Source organism: Chironomus tepperi, unplaced genomic scaffold (assembly GCF_022539635.2).
Source record: "Chironomus tepperi strain 1889 unplaced genomic scaffold, CSIRO-AGI_Ctep_v1 contig_385, whole genome shotgun sequence".
Lineage (NCBI taxonomy): Eukaryota > Metazoa > Arthropoda > Insecta > Diptera > Chironomidae > Chironomus > Chironomus tepperi.
The window spans coordinates 12750-30289 of NW_027226507.1; the positions used below are offsets into that span (position 1 = coordinate 12750).

At 34.8% G+C, this 17540-nt stretch overlaps 4 protein-coding genes across 5 annotated transcripts; 1 reads left to right on the top strand and 3 right to left on the bottom strand.

Annotated features, from left to right (window-relative positions):
* The first annotated feature begins 293 nt into the window (after window positions 1-293).
* On the top strand, window positions 294-3394 carry LOC139096325 (uncharacterized). Of its 2 annotated transcripts, XM_070648017.1 has the most exons (5): window positions 294-444; window positions 505-608; window positions 1482-1529; window positions 2033-2121; window positions 2735-3394. In XM_070648017.1, exons 1-5 carry the CDS (start codon window positions 353-355, stop codon window positions 3119-3121), a joined length of 720 nt encoding a protein of 239 aa, XP_070504118.1. In that variant the 5' UTR covers window positions 294-352; the 3' UTR covers window positions 3122-3394. The 2 variants fall into 2 exon arrangements, with proteins under 2 accessions (XP_070504118.1, XP_070504116.1); XM_070648015.1 differs by having other exon boundaries at window positions 294-608.
* A 1022-nt stretch (window positions 3395-4416) lies between these two features.
* LOC139096324 (brachyurin-like) lies at window positions 4417-5917 on the bottom strand. Its single transcript, XM_070648014.1, has 2 exons — window positions 5123-5917; window positions 4417-4665 (listed from the first exon to the last, which is right to left on the bottom strand). Exons 1-2 carry the CDS (start codon window positions 5853-5855, stop codon window positions 4499-4501), a joined length of 900 nt encoding a protein of 299 aa, XP_070504115.1. The 5' UTR covers window positions 5856-5917; the 3' UTR covers window positions 4417-4498.
* A 1288-nt stretch (window positions 5918-7205) lies between these two features.
* LOC139096323 (brachyurin-like) lies at window positions 7206-10434 on the bottom strand. Its single transcript, XM_070648013.1, has 3 exons — window positions 9643-10434; window positions 8730-8808; window positions 7206-7689 (listed from the first exon to the last, which is right to left on the bottom strand). The coding sequence occupies exons 1-3, from the start codon at window positions 10388-10390 to the stop codon at window positions 7473-7475; spliced, it is 1044 nt and encodes a 347-aa protein (XP_070504114.1). The 5' UTR covers window positions 10391-10434; the 3' UTR covers window positions 7206-7472.
* Window positions 10435-11038: 604 nt separating this feature from the next.
* Window positions 11039-12804, bottom strand: LOC139096319 (brachyurin-like). Its single transcript, XM_070648010.1, has 3 exons — window positions 12294-12804; window positions 11470-11885; window positions 11039-11342 (listed from the first exon to the last, which is right to left on the bottom strand). The coding sequence occupies exons 1-3, from the start codon at window positions 12564-12566 to the stop codon at window positions 11039-11041; spliced, it is 993 nt and encodes a 330-aa protein (XP_070504111.1). The 5' UTR covers window positions 12567-12804.
* Window positions 12805-17540: the final 4736 nt, after the last annotated feature.

Consider the following 17540-nt stretch of genomic DNA (forward strand, 5'->3'; position numbering starts at 1 on the left):
TTGAGCGATTGTTTGCACAGAACCAATCTTTATGACTATTTACGTCATAAAATTATGACTTAATATCAGTCAACAATGTTTTGTCTTTTTTCGCAAACTAGCAAGACCTACAACAATTTAATCGCAATCTACACAACCACAATGAAAATTTTCTTATCATCATCAATAGAAACGAATAAATATTTTTTTGGTTGAAAAAAGATAAATTTTCGGTGATAAGCGAAGAGCCACAGAAGCTTGCCAATACCAAAAAAAAACTCCAAATAGAATTGTGACTTAATGTCTCAGTTCTTTTTAAAAATTTCATGAATTCACATCGATTGTTAAGGAATTGAATTAATTAATTAGTAATATGCATCCTAAAGCATCGGGTCTACCGCGTGTTAAAAAGTGGCTGCTGTGTATTGACCTTAAAATTGGTGTACTAATTTGGACGTCATTTGAGTTGGGTGTTTGGGCATTTTTATCATATGCAGCTGTTGATAATGAAAGTGCATTTTTTAGTAATTATGATTTATACAAGTATGAGGAGCACATTGAGGACAATTGGTATTTTCAAATGATTTTTGGACAGCCTGAGGAGGAGGATTATGACTATGAGATGGGATGTGAGTACTGATATGATTAGTGACAGTTGTGGAATGATGTGCATTGTTGATGAATTCACGGTTGTGAAAATTCAGTCTTACAAATTCTTGGATTGCTCGTTTTGGATTGCAGCAAGCAACCCAAATAGGACAAGTCGGTTAAATGATCAAAAATCCGTTACCAGACCGGTGGGGCTCTAACTTGCTGCCGGATTCAGTTCAAATAGTACCAAATTTATCTAAAACCCGATACCAAGTCAGATCCTAATCGATAAGTCAGTTTATTGATCATAAATCTAGTTCTAGGCTGGTGTGGCTCTGACTTAGTGCCAGATTCGGTTTAAATAACGCAAGATTAAAATTAAATTCCGCACCAAGTCAGAGTCACTCTTAACTGGAGTCGGACTTTTGATCAATTAACAAATTTATGTTATTTAGTCCATTCAACAATTATGAACGGAACAGAACCAAATTAACCGGCATGGGATTGACTTGATGATTGTTTAAAGCTAAATTCAAGGACAGATCCAGTCTTATGAATCCAAGAATCACGGGTTTAATGTCAGATTTTCTCAAATTAGCCTGTGTACGGTTCCAGCCGTGGCTTACCACCTAGGTGTTCCTTGAAAAATTAAAGGATGCCCGCCACTGTAATAAGATATAGAATATAGCTATTGTAAACAATGTTTGAATCCTCATTAAATCCAAGACCTTGAACCGTGATCTAAGACAACTACAATCAGTTCCAATTATGTCACTAAAGTACATAATTTGCTAATATAATCACAGCTTTATGATGTCTCATTCCACAAACTAAATAATTATTTTTACCCAAAAAAGATAAAAATATTGTCCAAATAAAAAAATGCTGAATTTTTATCTTTTGGTTTTCAGATGAGTCAGCCGTTGATGATACTGACGGCATCGATGAGGAATATCGCTGTAAGTATACAAACAAATATTTATCAACTAAACAAAAATAGACTTTAAAATTCATTCATATTGTCGGAGTTCTTTTATATCATGGAAGTAGTTAGTTCTTTCAAGTCTTAGTCTCTAGAGCCCACAATCTAAGTTAGTGGTGGGCAACCTGTGGGCCTCTAAAAATGCCTTGAGCGATTTTGGTCGACACTTAATACCAATGAGTGCCGCGAAATAAAATAGGTTGTCCACCATTGCTCTAGATAGACCCCCATTCCTCCCTATCCTCCATAATGCTACCTAATTGATAGATGCTTTATAGAGCACAGTATTTATAGTCGATTACTCAAAACACAAACTATGACGTCACACACACTTGCTCATTTGTGTAAGAACACAAAAATTATAGTCGTTTTAATCGAAATATGAATGAAGTTGAGGCATTTGTGACGTCATAAATGATAAATTGGAGGCATACATTGAACTTGAAATTAATTTTTTACTTTTTTATTTATTTATTTTAGTTCAAACAATGGCTATCAATGGAATTTTGATGTTTATCTTCATTGCGTACTTTGTTTTGACTATTTTGTTTATTTTGGGAATTGCTAAGGTAAGTTTTTACTTATTAGACCCTCCAAAATCCTTAACCTCATCTTGTTCCCTTCTCTCCTCTCTCCTCCTCTCTCCCTGCCCTCTCTCTCCCCGTCCTCTCTCTTCCCGTCCTCTCTCCTTCTCCTCTCTCTCCCCATCCTCTCTCTCCCCGTCCTCTCTCTTCCCGTTCTCTCTCTCCATTCTCTCTCCCCGTCCTCTCTCTTCCCGTCCTCTCTCTTCCCGTCCTCTCTCTTCCCGTCCTCTCTCTCACCGTCCTCTCTCTTCCCGTCCTCTCTCGTCCCGTCCTCTCTCTTCCCGTCCTATCTCTTCCCGTCCTCTCTCTTCCCGTCCTCTCTCTTCCCGTCCTATCTCTTCCCGTCCTCTCCCTCCCCGTCCTCTCTCTTCCCGTCCTATCTCTTCCCGTCCTATCTCTTCCCGTCCTATCTCTTCCCGTCCTATCTCTTCCCGTCCTCTCTCACTGTCCTCTCTCTCAACGTCTTCTCTCTCCCCATCCTCTCTCCATTCTCTCTCCCATATCCCCTCCTCTCTGAATACCTCTCTTATACGGATGCTCTCAATCTAAGCTTATCTTTGACATACTAAACTAATTCGTCATTAATTTTCCATTCCAGAGAACAATGAACTTTGCAATTCCATACATCATCTATGACTCATTCATCATATGGATGTCCCTCATATCAATTTTTGCAGCATTATTCAATATGAATTTTGTGATGGTCAGAAATTGCTCGATATTTGCGTCTGTCAAATTTTATCCAGCCATCTGTAATTATTCATACTTTAGGGATGTTGGAGGTAAATTTACATTTTCAAGAGACATTCCGCAATTGTTAAGAAGCTCGCCAAAGACATTCGAGAGACGAAATGAAAGCAGACGAGTCAGTAAAAGGAAAGAGAAAAGAGAGACTGAAAATGTTCATGAACTTCAAGTGCTGAGGCCAAAAGAGGACTTTGATGGAAAGAAGCAAGAAATTTTGGAAGTTGTAGTGACAAAGTGATTGAGTGGAAGTTGCCCAAGCAGCATAATGTAGTCGTTAGAGCGTCGTGTTGACTACAAGACGAGAATATGCTCGAATGGCAACAGAATGGCTGATTTCAGTCTGGAATCAGTTGAGAATTGAATCATGAACAAACCTCATTTTCTAGTCTTATTACAATACTTAATTTTAAGGTTTTTTAGGCATTTAGGTAATTTATTAAAAAAATTGATGTAATTATTGATGACTTTTTTGGCAAATAAACTCATTTAAGATTATTAATATTTTGTGGTATTTAATATGGATTTAGAGTATGGATTTTATGACTATTCCGGTTATCTACGCGATTGGGAGTGACTGCAGGTAGTCAACCTTATGTCGGATTATAAACCGGCCAGGAAGTATTAAGTAACCAGGCATAGCACTCGCTAACTAACAAGCATATGCCTAATGAGCACTTAACGATACCAATGAGCATGCTTACTTGTTGTTTTCTCAGATTTTGGAGGTTAGGTACAATAACACAATGTGGCATGTTATCTAACTAGAAGTCCTGTCAACTATGGTGTGACATTGGATAAAGGAACTTAGAAGCTCAATATAAATTGTTGTAGTTCATAAACATGCTGTGGTTGCTGATTGGGAAAGGGGGTGGTGCAGGGCGGGTCGGTATACACACCTAGTTACTAACTTGCTTAAATCGATGGCCAAACAAATTACCAATAACAAATGCAATGCAAACAAATGCACATCTATTAGTTGCCAGTATGCTTTCTAGCCATCGGGATCGGGATATCCCGGGATCCCGAAATTTTCAAAAGTCGGGATTGGGATTGAGAATTACCATTTGTAGGTAGTCCCGAGAAATCCCGAAAATTTCAATCCCGATCCCAATCCCGAAAATTTATCTGGACCGGGATTTCGAGAAAGCATAGTTGCCAGCTGTAAATAGAGTACAAATGCAACCACATCTTATCCTTGTGATGATCAGAGCTCGAAGTCGATTCAGATTTTGTCTAGAGTCGAGTCGGCTTGAGTCGACATCGAACTCTGCTTTGGAGATGACAATTCATATCAACTTATGGGTCGGTCACTTGATAGCGGCTGCGTAGTAAGTAAGCAACCCCCTATTTATTTATCAAAAAAGTTTCTTAATTGACTATCCAACAATAGTATTTCTTTATCTTTTTGTCGGGATTTCATACAACTTGTTGATTCAAAGAAAACAATCCACTTGAGTTGTGACTTTTGCGTGTGTCAATTGCGTTTGAACAAGTAGTGAAATATGATATCAAATGACTCATGAACATCAATCATTTCCAATTACTCATCATTTATTGCCTTAATTATAAATATAAAAAACATAACCTTAAACTTAAAAAATTTGAAATCATTTCCCTAACTATAAATTACAATTCCACTTTTAGCTTCAATCCAATCAAGATAACTTGTCACTCTGGTAAATACAATTGGATATCCTAACGTACACCCTTGCTCAGCTCCAAATGACACCACACCGACTAGTGTCTTTTGACCTTCGGTGATCTCAGTGACTAGTGGACCACCTGGAAGATTAGAAAGGAATTAGAGTTGTTGCTAGTAATTGGTGGATGGCCATTTAGGGTTGTAACTAGTTTATTAGGGTTTTTCGAAGTCTCGACCCCTTTTACCTTAATTGCATACTATCGAGTATACCTTAGGGTGGGTGCTATGATAAGCTGCCTTCTTTAGGCTAGATGTTGGAGTAATTGTATATCTATGGGTAAGAGTTGGGTAAGGGTTGGGTAAGGGTTGGGTAAGGGCTGGGTAAGGGTTGGGTAAGGGTTGGTTAAGGGTTGAGTAAGGCTTAGGCAAGTAGAACACAAAGTTGACATGGATTATGTCATCAAGTAAAAAATCGACTAAATGGACATAATGTCCTAGTCAACTTAAACCTCAGAATTGAAGCATATACACTCAAAAACCTAGTTACAACACCAAATAGATCCCATAAACATCTTCATTTATATCAGCATGACTCACCAGAATCCCCAGAGCACGTCGACCTTCCCCCAGTTCCACTCAAACACAAATTCGTACTCTTTACATGCACACTTCCATAAAGCTTCGCACAAGCTGAATTAGCAACAATTTCTTGATTTAAAAATCTCAAAAATTGTGATGGCTGTGCCTTAACATCATCAATTCTTCCAAATCCACAAACAGTTCCAATTTTTCCATCCAAAATCACAGATGAGTCACTTCTTTTAGGCAATGCAACATTATTGACAAATTGATTTTGTGGAATTGATCTTACAAGCCTTACTAATGCAATATCATTGACAATACCGAAATAATCCTCATGGATGATGAAATTAGTCGGTGTAACATCCAATGTCCATACAGCAGGTCCATTAACTCTGTCAATTATTCCAACATAAACTGATGTTTTGACAATTTCATCCAGACAATGTCCAGCCGTAAGTAGCCAATTGTGTGATATTATTGAAGATCCACAGACGTAAGCATCACCGTACGTGTCAATGTTGTATAAAAATGCATAATATGGGAACTGACCGAGATAGGCAAGTTCACCGCCTGCAATTCGTCCTGTTCTGGTTACTGGATTTTTGTAGACTTTTGGAAGAACTCGATTCATGACTTCCCGGAATCTAGCTGCATCCCATGGAGACGATACCATCCGCCAGCCTTCATTGACTGGAACTTGAGCGGAAATTGAGGAAATTGCGACGAAAATTGTGAATAATTTCAGCATATTTGCTACTTTTTTTACAATTCAACCTTTTTGCACCAACAAACTTAATAAAAATGTTTCACTTTTCGATATTTTGCAGCCGTTTTATTAAAGACGCAAATGTTATCAATCATTATCACTAAAATAATTGAACTTACCCGATAGGCAATTTGATATAATAATTGAAAAAAAATTTTGTAATGATGCGAAATATTGACTTATTTGGAATGATAAATTGCGGGACTTGAAGGTGAAGATTCATCAATATTTTGAATTGTTTACTGGAAATTGAGCTTAATTTAGGATGGGGGTCAAGGATTATTTTTTATTTTTGGGCTATATGTAGTAATTCTTTTTTGATTTATAAAGACTTTTTGGAATTATTGAGACCTACTAGAGACTTTGAACACCACAGCGTGTTTGCTAGGACACAGCTACGTCACCGTATTAATCGTAAAATACAGAGTTGTTCCAATGTCACCGGGATGTCTTTTTGTCGATCCAATTTGAAGGCGGAAAATGCATTTAATTGATTTGTGCTGCTTGGGAACGACTTATCGGTGATTCTAAGATTTAAATGGAATTTAAGAGTTATTTCTTAGTTTGTAAGTTTACTTCCTACCATTGCCATCTTCACCTTCTTCTCCCATACGATGTATCTTTAGGTATGGACATGTGCATGTTTTAAGGTGCTTTATTTTGTATTAAAAATATTATATGGAATTGAATATTGTGAAATGTTGACTGGTGTTTCAGATGCTAAGAATCACAATCGTTATGGACGGTCATAAGTAAGTATATACTCTGAGACTTCAAATTCCCTTGGAGTCCCTGCTTCTATCCCGATCTCGTTCTTGGTTTCAATAATTTTCGTGTTACTTACTTACTTACTTCGCTGGCCATATAGATCAAGTGTAATCCTTGGCCTTCTTTACTCAGCGCCTGAAGATGGCTCTATCGCTGGCTATCGCTTGCCAATTACCAATTCCAAGTGTTAAGCATTTTACTTTCATTTCTACTTTATCTGTTATTCCAGGATGCAGATATAGTGACAGTCCTACGTGCGATTTGCTTGAGATGGGCAGGTCACATATACAGAAACGCCCCAGTCCTTAAGGTAACTAATTTAGACTTTGTGGATGGCAAGAGATCGCGAGTAAGACCGAAGAATTCATGGATTGCATGCGTTGAAAAGGACGCTTGAGTCCTTAATATCCCGAACTGGCAGAAGGTTTCGAAGGATAGAGCTGTCTTCCCTACGCGCGGTAATAGGCTCTCGTGCGCCTCAGCCAAGGAAGTAAGTAAGTAAGTAAGCATTTTAGATTGACTGATTTTTAATTTTTTATTTTTTTTTTACAAAACTTAATATTAAGTTCAATTAAATCTATTTAAAGCTATCAAAATTTGTCTATAATTTACTCTAATTCGATAAGATTTACAAAAAATGAACTGTTAAATCAGAGTAAGCATAAAGCTGAATTGACTTTTGTATTACAAAAAGTCCGAATCAACTTCGAACTTTGCATTAAATCAGGTTTTCAATCCTGGGATTGAATTGTGTGTTATCTCGGGTATTCAAGACATTTTAATCCCGATATGGAAAATCCTAGCCTTAAATTATTTACAAATATTTTTTATCTATAGCAATAAGTGAGTCACCATTGTCAAAATTAAAAAGACTTTTCCTATCACAATGTAAGTTGCTGAATTGCCATTTCCATTATCATTTTGACCATCTATAGGATTAATTGTGCTTGATCGAATCCGATTTATTTTTCCAGTATGTCCTTCAATCCATTTTAGGTAGCTTGTTACTCTGGTGAAGACTCCTGGATGGCCTAGCGTGCAACCGTGTCTAAAATTGAGAAAAGATTTGTGATTTTTTGATTTTTGATCGATTTTGAGTTTGTCGGGATATAAAGTCATGTGCCATTAAATGATATCTAAGGAGGAGATTGGGGTTTTGTGCTCTATTTTGATAAAAATCCTCATTTTTGGATCAAAAACCCTCAAAATATTGGGGTTTATAGAGCAGTGATGGGTAACCTTAAATCATGACTGTGGGTTACCCTAACAGGCAAAGAGTATGCTTTCAAAATACAGAAATACCGCTTTGGTACCCAAAAGCAGTCTCTTTGTCTTTCAGCGTTATTGTGCCACAGCACACCTCAAACCAAGAAAAATTGGCTCGACACTTTTGAGATCAACTTGTGTTTTTTCATGCATACTTATATGATAGAGTTGACAGGCCACACAGGCTTCCAAATGTATGTGTAATCTCCAAATGCATGTATGTGTAGCATAGACAGTGGCTTAAGACGTATGCAAATTATGAACTTGTTGACACTTGTTGACGTCTTATGCGACTGTCCATGATACATTGGTTAAGTATGTTATATAATGACTGAAGGGCCCAGCCTTATGAGCTGGAGGCACTGCGATTTTTTAAATCTGTTGTACCACACCCTTTAGACCTACAGTTTATAGTGGGATCCGAACCACTTGCAAGCTCTGCACATTGCAAAGACACGAGTACGTCATAAGACCTGATGTACCATGCAATGTACCTAGTTACAATACGTGTGCGCAAGATTTCGTAATGAAAGTCATCCAAATACTAGTATATCCTTGTATACCTAGCAGTGGAGACACATTATGTGCCAAAGACCTCAAAACTCCACCCAACACACGAACCGAGCTTCATAACTAGACCGGTGAAATGGAAAAAGAGCTTCGAAAATTAGACATGGCCTGGGATTGAACCCAGGACCTTTGGCACGTAAGGCCAACGCTCTACCATTTAGGCTACTGATGCCATTTCACCATACTATTACAGTATGTTACAGGATTATAATCTCATTGCTGTCAATATTATTGACGAGAGTGTTTACTTACTTGTGACCAAAACTGACAATTCCAACTTGGACAATTTCTCCTGGAGAGATTTCAGCCACCAATGGTCCTCCTGAGTCACCTGAAATTCAAATAGAAATATTTGATAAATTGTTGATAAATCTTTGGATATATTTGTTGCAGTTAGCTCTAACAGTGACATATGATACTCTCACAAGGGCTAGACACTCCAAAACTACCAGTACTAGTCTTGTTGAATTTATATTGAAGATATAGTAACTGTATGAAAAGGTATACTCTGACCATTATGCTCTCAAGAGCTTGCACAACCTAATATACTTGACGATCGTTGGTCTTAGCTCTGCTCTTGAGAGCTCAATGTCTGCTGAGGAAGGACTTCAACTTTTGACTCATGATTCTGTCACAATCAGGGTTGTTAAAAGCAGAATCTGGTGTGTTTTGAAAATATGTCACACGTAAAAATGTGTGGATATGTGTGGAAAATGTGTGAATATCCACATTTATCCACACATTTTTCCCTATGCGCACATATGCGTACACATTCTCTAAAACATAATATGTTGTAACAACCCTGGCTACAATGGTAAGAGGGGTACACTATTTTATTGGTTAAGTGATTTCTGAACGTTCCTTAATATCGATAATCTAATGTTATATATGTCATTACATGGTCCCAAGAGACATGTTCAGGGTTGATGTCTAAACCTTCCTAAAAATTCCTCAACTTTCTAATATCAACCTTGAATGACTAAACCAAAATAAGTCATCTAAATTCTACAATTTTGCAACAATATTTTGGTATCTTATCATTTAAAAAGTTTAATTATAGTCAAATAATTCCTTGATTCAGATCTAAATTGAGTCACAATTGCGTCAAAGGCGATATCACATTCCACAGTATGTCATAATTCTAATCAGTTGTTCGATTACTCACCAGAACATACACTCCTTCCACCATTCCCGCTCATACAAACATTTGTCTCCTTAATAAAATTCCCAAATGTCATTTGGCACTGCTGATTGGATATTATTGGCATTGTTACAAATCTGAGTTCATTTGATGCCTTATTTGTGTCGGCAGTTGATCCAAATCCATTGACAGTTCCTCTCATGCCAATTAGATTGATATTAGCTTCAGCAGCTGTTGGAATTGCAATTGTCTCAACATTCTTATGATCCAAAATGCCAGCATCAATTCCTTCCAACCTTACAAGTGCAATGTCATTTGCATGACTTGTTGGAATGTATTGTGGATGAACAAACAGTTGATTCCGACTTGTGACATTACCCGACCACACAGCTGGTCCATTGACACGATCAGATACGCCAAGGAACACCGCAATGCTTACAAATCCATGAAGACAATGTGCGGCAGTCAGCACCCATTCGTATGTGATTAAACTTCCACCACAAATGAAATTTGAGCCATTTTTATCGATCATGTACATGAGAACTTGATAAGGAAATTTTTCGGCATTTGTTGACTCACCGCCAGCAATTCGTGCCTCAATACTGGCTAAGACATTGTCATATAAGCCTGGAAAGTTGTAGTCGATTACTTTTAGGTTAAATTGTGACTCCATTGGGGATTTTGCGTTGAGAAATTCCGGCGGCATTTCTAAAATTTCACATTTTGTTAGCACAAATAAGCAACAAATTGCAAGAAAAATTGGCATTGACATTTCTTGATTGAAATTTTAAACTAGACTGACTGAATAAAAATTTGGATTTATTGTGATCGTGGTTGTATTTCATATCTAATCAATGGAAATGAATTCAGTTGATAAGACATTGTGGTTGTGTTGAGTTGTGAAAGGTAAGAATTGATGTTAATGACATGAATTGAAATTATCATTGATAAGTCATTGATAAGGTTGTCTGTTGAGTGCGGTTTTCGATGAATTGAAGAAGAATCGATTGTAGTTTGGGTAATTTTGGTCAAAATCTGACAGAATCCTGTCATATTTGGCAAAAATCAGTCAAAATTCTGTCTAATTTTCTAAAAATCCGCTAAAATTCTGTCACATTTTCCAAAAAAAATCAGCCAAAATTCTGACATGTTTACCGAAATTCCACCTAAATTCTGTCATATTTGCCAAAAATCCGATAAAGTTCTGTCATATTTATCAAAAATCAGCCAAAATTCTGGCACATTTGTCAAAATTCTGCCAATAATGCCAAAACTTCGTCAGATTTCTGTCACATTTGTCAAATAAATCTGTCAAAATTCTGTCACATTTGCCATAAATCCGTCAGAATTCTGTCATATTTCATAAAAAAAATCATTAAAAATCCGCCAAATTTCTAAACAATTCTAATTAAAATTTATTCTAAATTACCAAATTTACATTAATAAATATCAAAGTGGTCAATAGCACACAAATCAACCGAACATCAATATACACAGTTCCACAAGCCCCAGGCGTTGTTGTCGGCGTTGTCGTTAATATCTTTTCCGTCGGATTATCAAAGTAATTAAACTTATCTTCCATCCATTGAATATAATTGCTGACTTTTGTGAGGACAACTGGATATTTTATGGTACACAAAACCGTTCCAAATGAGACAATGCCGACGAGTAGCTTCTGATTGTCTTCGGTTGTGACTACCACACCGCCACCGGAGTCTCCGTTGCTACAAAATGAGTAAAGTGATTAATTCGAGTGTGAATCAGGGGTGTAGGTGGGAATTTGGGAAGGGTAGGAGGGGTTGACCCCCAAAACCCCTACCCACTCCCCGTCACAATGACTAAGCAACTTACCATGGGGACTCACCACTCGTTGTACTAACACAAATATTATTTTCATCAAGATGATAAAATTTTTCACATTTTTCATAGTCCATAATTGGTATGTTGATGTAATTCAAGGTCATACTTGATGCACCGTTGTCAATCGTCCTTCCAAATCCACAAATTTCAGCTGTTTGGTTTGTCAAGTCAAGGTCATATAACTTTGGTTCTATAAATCCAATTGATGATGATTCTAGCCACAAACTTGACATTTTTTCTAAATAAATTAAGGCAATGTCGTTGAACAGTGCAGATGGATCAAACTGTTCATGAATTATTAAGTGATTGACATTTTCAATTTTTAAAATTCTTTCAGGACTTGATGATCGATTGATGATTCCGAAGTGAACTTCTGCATTTATGACTCCATCAAGGCAGTGTCCAGCCTAAAATTAGATTGTAATTAGTTAAAAATACAAAAATTGAAAAACTGTTACAAATTCAATTTTTTTTAAAAAAAAACCGTTAAAAACTAAATTTTTAACAATTCGAAAAAAATTCAAATTTTTGAAAACCGTTAAAAATTTAAATTTTAAAAAGTTGTTAAAAATTCAAATCTTGAAAATCTTGTAAAAATTCAAATTTTTGAAAACCGTTAAAAATTCAACTTTTGAGCCATTAAAAATTCAAATTTTGAAAAACTGTTAAGAATTCAAATTTTAAAAAAACGTTTTAAAATTCAAAAATTAAAATCAGTTAAAACTTTAAATCTCGAAAAAACCGTTAAAAATTCAAATCTTAAAATACCGTTAAAAATTTCATATTTTTAATAATGAAAAGTCAAATTTTCTTACCGTCAGAACCCAGTTCACTTTAATCAACGTCCCACCACACAAATATCTTTTATTTTGACTATAAACAAGCACGTAATAATCAAATTGACCCAAAATTGCTGGCGAACCATTAATAATTTTGCGGTCTTTAGCTTTAGCTATATCTTGTTGAACTGTTCTATTTTGCACAACTTGTTGATAATATTCTAGATTTATTGGATCTATTGGCTCATCCATATCACATAAAATTATATAAAAACTTAATAAAAATATAAAAATTAATTTTAACATCATTTTAAGGTTGATTCACGCGAATATTTCATCGACTAATGACAGCTTGTTGAAGAAAATATTGCGAGAGAAGCTTTAATCTTTAGGGAAATTCCCTTGATAAGATTAGCACATGAAAATGTAGTCGAATAAACAAGCTATATGCAATTTGTCTTATCAAAGTTATTATGAGGCTATTACTGTGATAGTTGATGATAAATTTATTGCCATGTGATACATGTAGTGTGATTGAGAGGTGATAACCGTGTGGTGATTGTGGTGAATAAGGGCTTTGCAATCGCAAAAATTATGAACTTAACCTAAAATAATTTTGAATTTAACCTTAAAAAACCTTAAATTTAACCTTAAAAAGCATGAACTTAACCTCGAAATTCTTGAATTTAACCTCAAAAATCTTGAATTTAACCTCAAATAATCTTGAATTTAACCTCAAATTATCTGAAATCTAACCTCAAAAATTTTGAACTTAACCTCAAAAATCTTGAACTTAACCTCAAATAATCTTGAACTTAACCTCAAATAATCTTGAATATAACCTCAAAAATTATTGGACTTAACCTCAAAAATTTTGAATTTAACCTCAAATAATTTTGAATTTAACCTCAAATAATCTGGAATTTAACCTAAAAAATCATCAACATAACCTCAAAAATTTTCACTGTATTCGACTTTCCATTCCACATCCAAGAATCAATACTGGAACTTCCATAAAAAAATAAAAACAAATAAAATCCAACTTGACAATCAAAAAAAGAAAAGTTAATGAATTTAATTAAAATGGCATTGCTGATCTCCTGTGTAGTTCCAACATTGTGTTCCATCCACATCAACTACTCAGAACTGGAGCTTATTTCATTAGCACTTAAGGACATTTGTGAGGAATTTTTCATCAAAAAATCAATAAATTTTGACATATTCATCTATGGTGAGCCAACAGTCCGCATAAATACAATAATTGATGGATTTCTGAGCCAAATTCAGGGTAAAATTTTAATAAATTTAGAATATTTTGAGAATTCAAGCATGTGGCATGGTCAACTCCAAAATTCAGCACTTGTATTCTTCAGTAATGTCAATGACATCTGGATGTTCACAAGATATTCCAAATTATCCAACATTTTCCGGAAGGAATTTAAATTTTTGATGTATTTTGATCAGTTCCGTCAATATGATCCAATTATAATGAATTACGTCGATGACGTCACATATGTCCACTCATATCAATATTATATTGTCAATAAGTCAAAATTCATTGAATTTTATACATTTGAGTATTTTGAGGCTGGACATTGCAATCAACCGACCAAGTTGATCCTCAATTTTTACAGTAAAGTCACTCAGCAGTGGCTGCATATGCTCAAAAATCACAAAAAATTTACAAATTTTAACAAATGTCCACTGATGATATCCGAAAATTACGGACCATTCCTATACTTTAATGCAAATAATGAAGCACTGCTGAACTGCATCCGTTTCCGGTATCGGAACTGCTTTCCACTTTTGACTCACTTCGCACAGACATTTCAGGTTCAAGGATTTACTTACGACATCTTTAAAATAGCTGAAAATGTTGCCAATTTTTCATCAATTTTTCAATTTGTCAGCGAACAGAATCAAAGATTTAAAGTCCATCAGTCAATTCCAACAGTCAAGATATACATCGGAACTGTCAGTTGGACATTAAAATCCCCAATGTCACCAACTGTCTTCTCAATGAGTCAATACTTTCTATTTGCAGTCACACCAAGTGAATTTTATTCAAATTTTGAGAAGCTGTTGCTGCCATTTGATGACGTCACATGGACACTGCTGACACTGACATTTATTGTGGCTTTTTCAGTCATTTTTATGGTCAAATTTATGCCAAAAAAAGTTAGATATTATCTTTTTGGACGTGAGGCTTTACATCCAGCACTCAACATCCTTCAAACATTTTTTGGTATTTCACAATTTAAGTTGCCAAAAAATTCAATTCCGCGCTTTAATGTCCTGCTGTTTATTGGATTCTGCTTGATATTTCGGACATGCTATCAAAGTAAAATGTTTGAGTTCATGACATCGGATATGCGTAAGCCATCACCAAATACAATTGAGGATCTTATGGATCAAAACTTTACAATTGTGTCATGCGATCAAGGACATCAAGTTGCACTGTTGGATATGATTAAGGAATCAAAACAGCGAATTGACTTTATAGCTGATTGTCAGGATTATGCACAGATTTACTGTCGATATTATGACAATGTCAAGTCTAAATTGGCATTTTTTATGGAGGATGTCCAGTTCTCGACATTTAATTCACTGTGTCGTGGTTCGGCAATTAAGCTCAAAAATGTCAGAAAGGATACGGCATTGACAGCACTGCTGACACATCGGAATAGTCTCATATCGGAATTTATTAATGACATTTTGGAAAAGACAATTCCGTTCGGAATTCCTCAATATTTGATGGCTTTTCATCAGTCAATTCTGTTTAAGCAATATGAGAAAAAAATTGTAAAAAATCCAAAAGTTTTGAGAATTGAGGATCTTAATTTTGGATTTGTCATGTGGCTTGTTGCCTGTGGATTCTCAATTTGTGGATTTTTTATTGAAATTATTCTGTTTAGGATGAGATTTCGATTGAAAATACTAATTGGATTGTGGATGTTTGTGAGGTTATTGAATTTGAGATTGAGGACTGTTGTGTTGTAACTTGTGGACCTGATTGGAACTGATTTATATGAAAAACTTCATTTTTTAGATTTTAACCTCGAAATTTATGAAACTAACCTCGAAAAATTTAGAAATTCTAAACTAAAAGCTCTTCAATTCTGAGTTTTGAGGTTAGTTTCTAAATTTTGAGGTTAGGTTCCTGGATTTGAGGTCAAATTCTGAATTTTGAGGTTAGATTCTGAAATTTGAGGTTAGATTCTGAGTTTTGAGGTTGGATTCTGAATTTTGAGGTTGATTCTGGATTTTGTGGTTAGATTATAGGTTTCGAGGTTAGATTCTGAATTTTAAATTAAATTCTGTGTTTTGAGGTTAGATTTTGAATTTTAAGGTTGGAATTCTGAGTTTTGAGGTTAGACTCTAAGATTTGAAGTTAGATTCTAAATTTTGAGGTTCGATTTTAAGATTTGAGGTTAGAATCTGGAATTTGAGGTTGGATTCAAAGTTTTGAGGTTAGATTTTAGGTTTTGAGGTTAAATTCTGGGTTTTGGGGTTAGATTCTGAAATTTGAGGTTAGATTTTGAATTTTGAGGTTAGATTTTGTGTTTTGAGGTTAAATTTTGAATTTTGGAGTAAGACTCTCGGTTTTAAGATTAGATTCTAAATTTTGAGGTTAAAATCTGTTTTTTGAGGTTATATCTTGAATTTTGAGGTTAGATAATGAATTTTGAGGTTAAATGCTGAATTTTGAGGTTAGAGTCAGGGTTTTGAGGTTAGATTCTGGATTTTAAGGTTAGATTCTGGATTTTGAGGTTAGATTCTGGATTTTGAGGTTAGATTTTGATTTTTGAGGTTAGATTCTGAATTTTGAGGTTAGATTCTGGATTTTGAAGTTAGATTTTGAATTTTGAGGTTAGATTCTGAATTTTAGGGTTAGATTCTCAATTTTAGAGTATTTTTTGAGGTTATTGTCCTGATGTTTGATACTAAATCTTGATAATGTTAATTTTGTTGTGCGTTACATGCCCACATTTCTGTGTTTACTACTTGTTTGATCACTAAATTAATAATTCAATTCAAAATTCAATTTTATATTTCTTAATTCTTACATTTGAGTATAAATAAAGGATATAAAAGTTTGATTTATAGCCGCAAGGAATAAAATAATGAAATTTAATAATTTTTTGATATTAATGCTATTTAAGCTATATGAATGCCATAATTCACATGCCAACACGTTAGCGACATCGACAGCAATCACAGAAGTGTGTCAAGTATTTTACATCCAAAAATCAATAGAATTTGACGTGATACTTTATGGAAATGAGACAGACAACCTTCGAGATATAATTTCCATATTTTTGAGTCAAATTGGAAATCAAACAGCACTAACATTTGTCCATATAAAGGACATCCACAACTGGAATCATGAAATACAAAAGTCAACAATTTTATTCTTTCAGGATGAATTTTTTACCAAAAAATTTCATCAAAATGTAAAATTAAAAATTAAATTTCCAAAAGAATTAATTTTTTTGGTCTTTTCAGAGCAAATTTTACATTTTGTGCCTGTCGTGAGGACATACAATAGTGGAAAGACAATTTTTCAGTCATTTATTTACACATTTATGAATTTTAAGACAGAAATTGATTTATTCACATATGACAATTTTGAGCCTAGCCGATGCAATCAGCCTACCCGCATTCATCTCAATACATTCGATAAAGTCACCAAAAAATGGCAAAATGAGTTAAAAATCCACAAAAAATTCCAAACATTCAACAATTGTACATTCGCAATAACTGAACTTTATGGACCATTTTTGTACTTTAAGGAGGAAAATTCAAAAATTTCGGAATGCCTTAAAAATGATCCGTTAAATTGCTCAAGCATTGTGGTCAATACAGCCTTACAAGTTGGCGTTCAAGGATTTACAGTTGACATTTTTGAAATGTTGTCAAAAAAATTGAATTTTTATCCGATTTTTCAATTTGATATTATGGATTCTGCAGCATATAGCTTTATGCCATATCCACAATTTATGATGTTTCAGGCGACACTTGATGCTGATGAGAATAATTTGGGTTTTATAACATCCTTGATATTTGAGGAATATGCAATTCTTGCTGTTACTCCGACTGACTTTTACTCAAATTATGAAAAGTTGTTCCTGCCTTTTGACTACCTGACTTGGATATTTCTGCTTACTACATTTGCTGTTGCCTTTTTTGTCATTTTTATTGCACATTTTATATCAAAATTTTTAAAGTATTCACTTGTTGGACGAGAAGTTGAGACACCAACGCTTAATGTTTTTCACATAT

Excerpts from the sequence above, each read along its gene's own strand:
- LOC139096325 (XM_070648015.1), top strand. The coding sequence starts at position 353 with ATGCATCCTAAAGCATCGGGTCTACCGCGTGTTAAAAAGTGGCTGCTG. Across the intron at positions 609-1,481 it reads TTATGACTATGAGATGGGAT|ATGAGTCAGCCGTTGATGAT; the intron begins GTGAGTACTGAT and ends TTTGGTTTTCAG. Across the intron at positions 1,530-2,032 it reads CATCGATGAGGAATATCGCT|TTCAAACAATGGCTATCAAT; the intron begins GTAAGTATACAA and ends TATTTATTTTAG.
- LOC139096324 (XM_070648014.1), bottom strand. The coding sequence starts at position 5,855 with ATGCTGAAATTATTCACAATTTTCGTCGCAATTTCCTCAATTTCCGCT. Across the intron at positions 4,666-5,122 it reads GACGTGCTCTGGGGATTCTG|GTGGTCCACTAGTCACTGAG; the intron begins GTGAGTCATGCT and ends CTAATCTTCCAG.
- LOC139096323 (XM_070648013.1), bottom strand. The coding sequence starts at position 10,390 with ATGTCAATGCCAATTTTTCTTGCAATTTGTTGCTTATTTGTGCTAACA. Across the intron at positions 8,809-9,642 it reads TGGAAGGAGTGTATGTTCTG|GTGACTCAGGAGGACCATTG; the intron begins GTGAGTAATCGA and ends TTTGAATTTCAG. Across the intron at positions 7,690-8,729 it reads ATTGTCAGTTTTGGTCACAA|ACACGGTTGCACGCTAGGCC; the intron begins GTAAGTAAACAC and ends TCTCAATTTTAG.
- LOC139096319 (XM_070648010.1), bottom strand. The coding sequence starts at position 12,566 with ATGATGTTAAAATTAATTTTTATATTTTTATTAAGTTTTTATATAATT. Across the intron at positions 11,886-12,293 it reads AAGTGAACTGGGTTCTGACG|GCTGGACACTGCCTTGATGG; the intron begins GTAAGAAAATTT and ends ATCTAATTTTAG. Across the intron at positions 11,343-11,469 it reads ACGAGTGGTGAGTCCCCATG|CAACGGAGACTCCGGTGGCG; the intron begins GTAAGTTGCTTA and ends CTCATTTTGTAG.